Consider the following 12,790-nt stretch of genomic DNA (forward strand, 5'->3'; position numbering starts at 1 on the left):
GCGGTGGGGTGGGGTGGGATGTCTTGGGGGAGGGGCGCTTGTTTTTTGCCATAGCGGGTGGGGTTGTGGGGGAGGGGGGGGGGGTGTAGGCGAGTTAGTCCGTGTGGTTTTTGGAGTTGGGGAGGGGGTGGGGGGGGTCACTGGTAGTTGGATCTGCACCTGTAGAACTTTGCCCTCTCTGTTACATATGTGCAAAAAGCCATTAAAATGCTTTTAAAATGAATCTTAGCGGTGTCGTGTCCTGTGTGTGTGTGTGTGTGTGTGTGTGTGTGTTTTGAATGGTGAACTGATCTAGAACAGTGGTTCTCAACCTGTGCATTGATTTTTGGGGGGTCCCCAGATGACAGTGAAGTGACATTTAAGGACCGCAGCATCAAAAGTAATCCAAAAACTATACTATAAAAACTGGTCAAACCTTGACCACATTGTCAAATAATATGAGAAGGAGGCAAACATTTTGCGTAGCTGATCTACAAGCTCCGAGTCAAGCTAAATGTAACTCGACTCCTACATTCCAAGTGCTTGTCTGGATGGGGGGTCCCCAGTTCAAATATGATTATTTTGTGGGGTCACAGGCAGTAAAGGTTGAGAACCACTGATCTAGAACAGTGGTTCTCAACAAGTGGTGTGAAGTGAGTCGACTCTACTTGATTGTCACATGGTTTGCAGGTGTGAAAAATGTATATATATGTAAAGTGAAATTCTTTGTCATACAAGCTTCATCAGCTGAAACAACGGGTCAGATATTAATATAGAATCTATATTAATCTATATTAAGTCAATATTTTACTCTATCTATATTATAGATAGAGTAAAATATTGACTTTGATTGACATTGATTGATGTTTTTTTGTTGACAAAGTCATTGCTGTCTTAATCTCCATATTTTAACTTTTTGCGTTTATTTTGTAAATCAACGGCCTACTTGATCATACAACAGCGTCACACAAAAGCATCAAAAGTCACACATAATCATTATTGTTGCAATATAAAGCTATACAAAAGGTTTACAATTATTTTAGTGGGCACTCATTTGTCAACACGAGGCAAATAACCTAAAAAACATATATGTTTTAATACATTTTAACCCGGTGTCTCTATTTTGGTCTTGTCATTTTAGCTTTTTTTTTCAATACGGTTGTACTTACACCGAAGTAGCATTCTGTATTTAAAAGTTGTAGTATTGCTACTTTTACTTAACCCATTAAGACCTGGAACGCATCAGTGTCACATTAGATTTCTTTGGCTATTTTTGAAAAATCTTGAACAAAAAAAATGTTTAGATTTATTTCCAAAAACTGTTATGATTTAGAATTGTTTAAAGAATCGCCTCAGGTCTTAAGATCTGAGTATGTCTTACATACTCTTCTTCCACCACTGGCTCTCACAGTGTCAGTTTGCTCAGCACCAGTTCCGGGTGGCTGACTCAGTGCCCTGCCAGCCTCATCCTTCTCTCTCTGACCTTGTCCATGACCTGTGGATGGGCTCATGGCCCCCATAGAGGTCCATGTTTCTGATGTGCTCCTCCAATCAGTCCCATGTGACTCCCACAGTGCCATTCGTAGCATTCTTGTATGGACTCCAGTGGTGTAAAGTAACTTAAGTGCATTTACTCAAGTACTATACTCGAGTCACATAAAAGCATCAAAAGTAGCTTTTGCTATTTTTGAATTTGAATCAACTACTAATCAACTACAATTGATTAGTCTGAAGAACCACTTAAGCCCATATTTATACTTTGTTGTACAGTTGAGGGATCGAAAACCGCAGATCTACAAGCTCACAACGAGAAGCATGACGGCTCGTGATAAATAAATCAATGAGATAAATAATTAAACAAAGATAAAAAATAAACAGTATAATAAATGCAGCAATTATTTTTATAATACAATTGTTGAGGGAATATTTGATGAACTGCAGTAGTGTGCTTAAAATTATACGTTATACACACACTGGGAGCTGACCAGTACAACCACAGTCTTCTACTGTTGGTCGCTGGGAGCTGACCAGTACAACCAGTCTCCAAATATAAAACAAGTCTCATATAGACGTGTCTACTCTGACATCTACTGGTCAAAATGTAAAACTACAACCACTGGGATCGTTTGATTTGGCTCCTCACCCAGTGGACATGGGCGGAGCTTCCATCCTAGGGACCCCATTGGTCCGTGGCTAACTCTGCCTGCATGCGGTGCGTGTTGGTGCACAAAACACGCGCTTCGTGCACGATTTGACCAACACTGAGTCACACCTCCAACTCGCTCTCAGGGTTGCCATGTCTGTTTATTATAAGCGACTTTGGGCTTATCTTTCTGTAAAGTTGCTTGTACATATTGGTAAACGTGGGACGTGGGTTGATGCTTTTTGGGGCTTGTTTCCAAAGTACAGTTGTTTATTTTGGGCTTGTTTCCTAATGTTGTTTGAGACTCAAACATTTTCATGTCAAGGGCCCCCAGATTAAAATGTATTTGTCCCAATATTTTGTGCCAGGGACCAGATTTTTTTTTACCACAAAAATATTCAAAATGTTTTTTTTTCCCTTCAATGTCTGTTTTGATTGGCTATTTTCAAATATCGATGCATAGGCCTACAGGTTTAAAGACAAAGTGCTCATGTGGCCTAATAATAGTCGCTTCTTTTGGGCTTGTTTTCACCTGGTTGCTTATTTCTTTCACAACATCTGGCATATCTCTCTCTCTCTCTCTCTCTCTCTCTCTCTCTCTCTCTCTCTCTCTCTCTCTCTCTGTGGTTCCAGTGAATGATGACATCATATAGGTCGCTGTGTGCGACATGATGATGATGGTAATAATGTCATGCATCATGAACAGTGACAGCAGCGACTCCTGCTGAAACACATTCTCTCCGACAGACGCAGTAAGTATGTTGTTACTACATTGCAATAACGGTTACAATGTTGCAGCCGCGGCCGGTTGCACTGTCTACAGCTGCAAGGGTGTGTGTGTGTGTGTGTGTGTGTGTGTGTGTGTGTGTGTGTGTGTGTGTGTGTGTGTGTGTGTGTGTGTGTGTGTGTGTGTGCCGCTTGCCGAAAAGGGGGACAGATCTGATCCGTGTTGTCAGATGGAGCATAGATTAGAGCTTAGAGCTCTAATCCTTCTTAAAGCAGCAGCAGGTGACGGTGGGCTTTTTTTTATTGCACGTCCATTCATTGACCTGTTGTTACATTGTAACGTTGTGTGTTGCATAATTGTTGTCTCTGGCCACATGTGTGTTTGTGTTGTGTCACCTGTCTGTCTGTCTGTCTGTCTGTCTGTCTGTCTGTCAGCTTCTAAAGCACAAATGTACTTACAGGTTAAATCATTCTTTCTATGACTGTCTGACTCATTGTTTAATTAATAGGTTGGTTGGTTGATTGATTTAAATGAATGGGACACTGAAATGTAAGTGCTACAGGTGTGTGTGTGTGTGTGTGTGTGTGTGTGTGTGTGTGTGTGTGTGTGTGTGTGTGTGTGTGTGTGTGTGTGTGTGTGTGTGTGTGTGTGTGTGTGTGTGTGTGTGTGCGTGCGTGCGTGCGTGCGTGCGTGTGATTGAAGTTGTAGAAGTGTGTAAAATAAAATGCAATTAAACTGCATTAAGGCATGTGTGTTATATAGATACATGAGTATATAGCTTGTTAAAGGACAACTTTAGTTTTTTACAACCAAGGTTTATGTTTTAGATTGTAATTAAAGTAAATAAAATATGAGTGTTAAAAATGTTAAATGTACTGCTTTCTATAGTTTTAGCAATTTTCGCCATCTTTTTTACAGTGGGCGGGGGCATTCTGTCCGGTGGCTAAATATGTCTTTTTTTACACAATAACCTGGTGTTTTCTTTATTATTATGTACAGTAGCTCTTCTAGCCCCCAATAACTCACATCTGGCCATCAAAGACCACAGGACCTTTTTTATTGTGTAAAAAAGGCATATTTAGCCACCGGACAGAATGCCCCCGCCCACTGTAAAAAATATCGCAAAAATTGCCAAAACTGTAGAAAGCAGTACATGAAAAAAAAATAACACTCATCTTTTATTTACTTTAATTACAAGCTAAAATATAAACCTTGGTTGTAAATAACTAAAGTTGTCCTTTAATGGTTGGGTTGGATTCTGTACAGGAGATGACATTTGTTAATCTATTCAGATCAATGTGTCTCCTCTCCTCTCCCATTCTCTTCTCTTCTCTTCTCTTCTCTTCTCTTCTCTTCTCTTCTCTTCTCTTCTCTTCTCTTCTCTTCTCTTCTCTTCTCTTCTCTTCTCTTCTCTTCTCTTCTCTTCTCTTCTCTTCTCTTCTCTTCTCTTCTCTTCTCTTCTCTTCTCTTCTCTTCTCTTCTCTTCTCTTCTCTCCTCTCCTCTCCTCTCCTCTCCTCTCCTCTCCTCCTCTAGGTGTGATGCAACAGAAGTTCTGTTCCAGAGGTTCTGGCTCCTCTCTCCTCCCAGAGAGGAGCGGTGGGGGCGTGTCCTCCACCTGCGTCTCCAGCCACAATGCCGTCTTCTCCTCCACCAGCATCACCTCCTCCTCCCGCTGCTGCACCTCCTCCTCCTCGCGCCTCCCGTTCCGCTGCCCGCGCTGCGGCGAGCACGAGCGCTTCCGGAGCCTGACCTCCCTCCGCGCGCACCTGGAGTACCGCCACTCCTACACCTCCGATGCGCCTCCTGCTCCTGCTCCTCCTCCTTCCGGAACGTTCAGCATCACGGGACAGATCCACAGCTCCGTGGTGGCCATGCCCTGGGGCGAGCTGAGCCTCCCCACACGCAGGGGGCAGCAGAGTGCCGACACCGCGGGACGGGGGGGAGGAGCCGAGAGAAGAGGAGGAGGAGGAGGCAGAGGGCTTCACGTGCGCTCCCTGAGCGACTGCCGAGAAAGCGGCGCCGGCCTCCATCGGGCCTCCTCCTCCTCATTCGGCTCGGAGAGGAGGCGCACACAGAGCGTGGGGGTGGGGACGCAGGCCGAGGAGGAGGAGGATGGAGACGAGGAGGATGGAGAGGAGGAGGATGAGGATGAGGATGAGGAGGGGGATGAAGAAGACGAGGAGGAGGAGAGAGACGAGGGGAGGAAGGAACGCTACGACCCCTCCCACCATCACCGTCACCACCCCCACTTCGGCCCGCCTCCGTCGGACCCCCCGCCGGGGCCCGAGCAGCGACCAGACCGCCCCCCAGAGGTGGTGGGAGGTAGGACCACGTTTAAGTGTTCATTTTGTCGACTAAAGCTGCTGTGTGTTCGTCGACTGACTTTTTTCACTGACGAAAACTAAACAAAAACTAGGCTATGATGACTAAAACATGACTAAATATATTGACAATTTCATCAACAAATAAAAACTAGACTAAAATGTTAGTGAGGGACTAGTGGACAAGAGATCCAGTAGAACTAAGACATGTTATTTTATGCTTAGTTGCGCTCGGGTGTCACGCTCCGGAAATAGCCTGCATTGTGATCTACAACCTCACAACGCGTCTCTGACACATTGTGAGCTTGTAGATCGGCTATTTCCGGCACACAGCTAAGTATAAATCAGGCATTACGACGCCCATCACGGCCCCCAAAATACTATTTTGGGGGCCGCAAAAAATATGACTAAAACTAAATTTAAAAAATCTGTAAAGATTAACACTGAGCCCGAGTCATACAGCGCTGCACGCTGAAAATAGCTGACCTATAAGCAGGCCTGTCACAGTCCTACTATCCTGCTATCCTTCCTGCTATTTAATGAGGAAACCTCAGTCAGTCTGCCCTCATCCATTTGTTTCCGGCATTATGCTTTTTTTTGTTAAAAGGTTAAAGCATTATATTCTGATAGTAATCATTGCTATAGACTACTAGAGTGTTTGTTCAGTCACAGGGGTCTCCTTGTCTCTCCAGCTCTTTAACAGAAAATACATTTTCAGCTTCAGTTTTATATTGTTCCAATTCCAATTTTGTCTGCTCATTTCTTTGTGTCATCACTTCCAGTTTCACTTGTTTTTCCTGTATGAGTTCTCTCTCCTGGTGGATACAATTGGTATCCTGACCGGAAAAAGTATTGTCTGTTTATTAAAGAGCAATGATTGAGCAATGATTACAATAGCAATGATTACTATCAGAATGTAGAGCTATTTAACTCTTATTTTAACAAAAATATATCACTTACCCGACCTTTAAACGTAAAACGTGGTTATTTGATTAATTGAAAAAAGCGTCGCGAAGCGATGCGTTGATCCGCTATTTTCAAACATTTTAGTACTTTTACTTTTGGTACTTTAAGTACATTTTGATACCAATACTTTTACTCAAGTAAATTTTGAATTCCGGACTTTTACTAGTGCTTCTACATTGCAGTATTGACACTTTTACTTAAGTAAAACATTTGAGCACTTTTTCCACCACTGGTGCGATATGGTATGATATGCGTTTTTATTTTTTTTAACAGACTGTGAAGACAAATCTCCCTTTGGGGACAATAAAGATTATCATTATCTTGAATCTTGAATCTGACCTCTGCCTCCGGCAGGTCACATCCTGTACCCGGGTCTGGAGGCGGGGCCGGGGTCTGCGTCGGCGGCGGTGGGCCGGCGTCTGGCCCAGGTGCTGCGGTGCGCCGACACCTCCATGCAGCGGCGGCTGGCCACGGTCAGCACGGAGCTGGCGCACACCGACACGCAGCTGCTGTGCGAGCGCGCCCACTCGCGCCACCTGGCCCAGGAGAGGCAGGAAGTGGCGGAGAGGGAGCGCTCGCTCAGCCGGCAGGTGGACGTGGCGGTGATGGTGATCGCCGCGCTGCGGGAGCAGCTGAACGCCTCCGAGAACGAGCTAGAGAGACGAGAGAGGTAGGACACGCGCGCTTGTGTGTGTGTGTGAGTGTTACTATTCTTTTGAGGGCCAAATGTCCCTAGCTTGGTGTAAACTATCCCGGTCATGTGAATTCACATTATAGTGGAGGAGCCAATCAGTGTCTGCGCTCAGGGCCCTGGGATGCCGATTGGCTCTTCCACTTTTTGGTTTCTGCAAAACGCCCACCCAGCACTAGGGGCCAGACCGGTCTGCAGAAGACACATGGTAATGTGAATTCACACGACCGGGATGGTTTACCAGGCTAAGATGTCCCCACAAGTATATAGTAGAATTTGAGAAACAGATATTGTGGGCACGATTTTCCTGGTCCTCACAAGAGAAATGGTTCATAACCATATAAGGAGTTCCCAATGCAGCTACGCCCAAATATGGAGTATGTTGTCTAACCTCAATGTGTCGTCATGGCATCAGGCACAACAAATCACTCAACTCCATGTATTGGCACAAAAGGGGGAATGCCCATACATGGGCATATACTGATGACATCAGGGATCTCCATATATGGGCATATTAGTCGGATTGGTAGTGTAACATGGGTGTGTGGGCTGCATAGCGGTCCGTGAAGGCGTCTAGATGTGAGGGCTGCGTAGCGGCCCGAACCTCTAGTACACGTATATGTCTATGTATAGATACAGTAGGTTTACATGGTGACGATGATGATGTCGTGGGGTCCCACAGGGAGGTGTTAACCATTCAGAAGTTCCTGGAAGCGGCGGCGCGTCAGGAGAGCTGTGGGAAGGTTCGAATCCAACGCTTCATCGAGAACCTGCTGAAACGCATCGCCCTGGCCGAGAGACTGCTCCAGTACTACCAGGACACCGCCAGCCCGCCCCCCCAGTACAACCACTATAGTAAGGTATTAAACCCTAGTACAACCCTTATTCGTAAATGAATGCCCTACTTGCTCATACTACAGCGTCACACAAAAGTATCAAAAGTAGCAGATCTACAAGCTCGAAACACAGCGCGAAGCGACGACCGGGGCGGTCGCTATAGTACAACCATTATAATAAAGGACCATTCACACTGAGCACTATAACTATAACAATAACTAAAACTATATAATTTGCCGTTGTATTTATTCTATAGTTGGTGTGAACTCTGCCATCCACTTGACTTAGAATGATTTTTGAAACTATATTTTTATGGCCCTTAAGGTACTAAACCCTACTACAACTGTTACAGTAAGGTGAAACCTAGTACAACCATTAGGTAAACCCTAGTACAACCATTATAGTAAGGTATTAAACCCTAGTCTCTGAACATTCCCGCCCACACCCGCAATGGTTTCATTTTTGACCGTTTGCAGTTAATTTATGACCGACTGCTCCTGCCTGCCTGCAAAAATAAAATAAATGTAAGTGCCGATTAGTCCCGCATAATCCTGCAACATTACTGTCTAGTCCTGCATAATCACACAATATTTCCATTGGGACCCACAAACATTACAGAGAGAGAGAGAGAGAGAGAGAGAGAGAGAGAGAGAGAGAGAGAGAGAGAGATATGCAGCCATTTCAGCACCATGGACAGAGGCACAGTGAGCTTGGCTGGACTACTTACTTGACAGTAGGTTATTAAATAGATGCATTATGCACATGCTGTAAATTAGCCATTAGATGTGTTCATATGAAGCTAAAGTAAAGCACAGTGTGCTCCTCCATGCTGCAGCTGTGCACCACCCACACAGTTGAATGCTTCAGGTGTGCGATTTTAACCGCAGCTATTTAAAAACCACCCGCTCGCATAAGATATCTGTTGGAAACGTGGAACCCGTGGGATCCCACTACTAATAGAGGACTCTAGTTGACAACGCAATCAACCGCTATAGTAAGGTAGACAATATACACACGCACTGCCATCATTATACCAAGATAACACACACACACACACACACACACACACACACACACACACACACACACACACACACACACACACACACACACACACACACACACACACTATTTGACAAAGATTATACCATCACAGAATACATGGTAATCCCACTAGCAAATACTGTAGGGCTGCGTGTGTGCGTGACCCTCTGTTTATTTATTTTTCTTCCATTACAATGATCATTAATATTGCTGTTTCATAAATTCTTTGAGCCTTCATAGTGGGGTCAGCTGCTGGCAGGATGTTGACAATGGTTGTCACATCTCCTATAGCTACTTTAGACCGTTGAAACCATCTACACGAGATTACAATAGATTAGATCACGTTTAATGACATTAGACAACATGTGGCTGGGTCGTATTTGTTCTGTCCAGTGGTGGATAGAGTATGTACTTAAAGGGATCGTCTACTCTGCTTTTGTGAACACCCCAGACAGTTTTTAAGTTGCTTGATTCAGTATTTATATATTTGATATTAATTTTAACAGACACGCCCCCTTCCTATCAAACCCATTTTAACCATGTAAAACATTGAAAACACCTGTCCTTGGTTCTGGTGACTGATATTGTCCTTTCTAATGCGTGAGGAGACCGTGTTTTTTCAATTACTTTTTTGATTATTATTATTTTTTAATTCTGGGGGAAAATGAAAAAAATATATATAAATGAAAAATGTTGATTACTTTCACACCACTACATTTCAAAGACGAATATTGTAATTTTAACTCCACTTGATTTAATCACCAGTCGCCACTATATTTGTATAGGAAATTAAAAAGTACATTATGAATTAACCCAATTTCAAATACTATAGTGAAAATTGCCGATCTACAAGCTCACAAAGTGTAGGTTGTTTTCACTATTGTTGATATTTTTTTGAATATTTCAGTATTCACTCAATACTGCGGTTGAGTACTTTGTCCACCACTGATTAGATCACGTTTAATGACAATCTAGTCAACATGAGGCTGTGTTTGTGTTCTGTCTCTTGTCATTGTGTCTCAGCAGCAGCCTACAGACAACAGACCTCACAGGACCAGTAAAAGCAGGTAAACACCAGTTAACCACTTTAAAGCTGGCGTCATTATTTGGTGCATGTTACTGTGGGTGAACATTTTCAAAAACTGGAAAAAGTGCAGGTAGGTTGTTGTGGGCCAGCAATGTTTGGAATTTGTCAATCAGGATGGAATATGAAAAATCTGACGGATCTGTCTTGATCACTTGACTATAGAGATAATGTGCACCGATTTGCGTGATGTTTGGACAACATTTGTAGGAATAATATAAAATAAAATGTTTAGCAAAAATCGGCCTCCTGGTGGCGCTATAATAGGCAATGTTAAAAGGGTGGCATTTGTTCCTCAACGTAGTGCGAATGTGCGTGCAAAGTTTCACCACAATCGGACGCTGCGTTCATGATTTTGTTCCAAACAGGCCACTCCTGCAAAATTTAGATGTCAATATTAGCCAATCAGGATGGAATAAGAAAAAACAGATCCGTCTTGATCACATGACTATAGTGTGTACAGTGTACATGTGTACCGATAAGTCCTGTTTTAATAATAATTTTACAATTTAGTCCTACTCCTTTGGTGTATGTTTTGTCACAGTACATTTGTACATAATGTGTCCTCTGCCGTTACCTCATCCTCTACTATACATCGAAAATAGCAGCTCTACAAGCTCACAACCACCCAAAGAGCGTTAGTAAAAATATCTTCCTTTCTCTTCATCCAATCATATCCACAGGTCGGCGGGGGGTCAGCTCTCCTCCGCCGGTCTCCGTGACAACAGAAGCCACTCCTCCTCGCAGTTCGGAGGCTGTCCGCCGTTCTCCAAGCCGCCCCGGGACCGAGACAAGGAGAACAGAGAGCAGCGGGACCGCGAGAGGGAACAGGAGCGCTCGTACCGCGACCGCCTGGCCCAGTCGTCCAGGCTGTTCTGTCGACCCGAACACAGAGACGACATCTGGAACCCTCAGCACCAACGCTCCGCAGGGTACGAAGCCTAGAAGCTCACCCAGAACTTCTTAGGTCCACTCAGTACCGCCCCGAACTACCTAGAACCACCCGGTACCTCCCTGAACTACCTAGAACTACCCAGTCCCACTCAGAACGACCGAGAATCTCTTAGGACTCTTTTTGATTACAAGAACTTAGCAAGACGCCGTGTATTTCATATTTCACAGGTTCTGGATTTGTTTCCATGCGCTACCGGCTCAGTTACAGAACCTAATTTGGGAATTAGGGTCCCTGAGTGAAATACGTTAAATGGCAATGCACGGTTCCCTTACTTCTTGTAGTCAAAAAGAGCATTCACACTCTGTCAGAGGGCCACAGCACAGTACAATGCGGTGTATTCTATTCCAGGGGTCTTCAACAGGGGGTCCGGGACCCCTAGGGGGTCCTCAGAGTTACTACAGGGCGAACACCAAATCTTTGTGTGATAGGAGTATTCTTTTTACATTAACCACTTGAACCCTAGCATCCCTATTCTGAGGGGAATATTAGTTGCCAAAAATAGCTGATCTACAATAGTACAAGCGCACAACGCCTCGCAGCGTGAGGCGTTGTGTGCTTGTAGATCAGCTATTTATGGCAAAGTGGTTTGATGTAGAGGGAAAGAAAACCCCCCGTTTAATAGGTTAAATGGCTGAAAATACACTGATGATAGTTGCTGTCAAACAAGTCTATGAATCTATTAAATCTATGAAAAGGTTTCATCTGCGACACAATTTTACACAATATGTAGTGGGGGGGGGGGGGGGGGTCCCTGCTTCATCTCTCTCTCACCAAGGGGTCCTTGGCCTGAAAAACGTTGAAGGCCCCTGTTCTGTTCTATCATCAGCACCATGTTGCTGAACCAAGCGCATCTATACTGTAGCCTAAAACGATGATAGGAGGGTTGGGACTCATTCCATCTAGCCTGGTAAACCCTCCCTCCGGAAATCTCATTTCCATTTCATTTCAGGAAGGAGTCTGGCCTGAACCGCCTTTCTCCAATAATCGCTCTGTTCGCCGAACCGACGAGCCTATCAGCGTCGTCGCTCATTGTTCTGTGATTGACAGCGACAGTTGGCCAATCAGGTGGCGAGTTCGAGTGAGCCCGAATGAAGCCGAGTGCAGCCTGACTGGGGCCGACAAAAGACGAACGGCAGCCATTGTTGTTCCTGCGAGTGCCGTGACTTCTTATTTTGGGTTTTTAAACGGTCTCAAACTTCTTTTTTGAGGCACGGAATTTACTATTAAGATATCGTTTGGATAGAATTTAGTTGTTTAACTTCATATATGTGGTCAATTAATCATGACAGAGCCTATTTAAAAATATAAATTTAGAGAACCGGCAGGGGCGGGGAGTGACACGCATGTATCCCAATAAGGCAACCTATTTTCGGCATGGCCGTCCCAAAAGTCCCGTTGCGTCACATAGTCTGGAGCTCGTCAAAATGAACTGCTGATTGGCTGAAGGGGAAAAACGATCATTGGTTGAAGGGGTTGTCAGTCAACGGTATTACTCCCGCCCAACTCCAGCCCACAGCGATTATTGCAGAAAGGCGGTTCAGGCCAGACTCCTTCCTGAAATCAAATGGAAATGAGATTTCCGGAGGGAGGGTTTACCAGGCTACATTCCATCAGGACAAGGAACTTGTTGATCATGGTAATGGCTCCATCGATGACTTTCCAAACGCGCTCCTCTGATGTTGTGATGATCGATGACACCCATCGTACAGTCGCTATAGAAGTCTTCTCTGAGCCACCGTACGAAGAATGAACTATAGCTCAGTGGTTCTCAAAGTGGGGTCTGGGGACCCCCAGGGGTCCTTGGCGGGTTACTAGGGGGTCCCCAGCTAAATAAGTTAATATAGCGTCACAATCATTTTAACCCCGTTAACCATATTTCATACTTTGCCTATTCAAAAATAGCAGATCTACTAGCTCATAGCGCGGCTATGAGCTTGTAGATCTGCTATTTTTGTATTTTTGAAAAATCCCTGGCACAAAGTATTCATCATTTTGGGGGTCCTTGACATGGAAGAGTTTGAGAACCACTGCTATAGCTAGTA

General features: G+C 44.4%; 1 protein-coding gene across 1 annotated transcript; it reads left to right on the plus strand.

Annotated features, from left to right (window-relative positions):
• Positions 1–4,388: 4,388 nt before the first annotated feature.
• On the plus strand, positions 4,389–10,738 carry znf365 (zinc finger protein 365; the record flags this gene model as incomplete). Its single annotated transcript, XM_084076010.1, has 6 exons — positions 4,389–4,928; positions 5,013–5,172; positions 6,492–6,807; positions 7,511–7,688; positions 9,733–9,776; positions 10,477–10,738. The coding sequence occupies 6 exons, from the start codon at positions 4,389–4,391 to the stop codon at positions 10,736–10,738; spliced, it is 1,500 nt and encodes a 499-aa protein (XP_083932136.1).
• Positions 10,739–12,790: the final 2,052 nt, after the last annotated feature.

Source organism: Gymnoscopelus microlampas, assembly GCF_963454915.1.
Source record: "Gymnoscopelus microlampas genome assembly, chromosome: 13".
In the NCBI taxonomy this organism is placed as follows: Eukaryota; Metazoa; Chordata; class Actinopteri; order Myctophiformes; family Myctophidae; genus Gymnoscopelus; species Gymnoscopelus microlampas.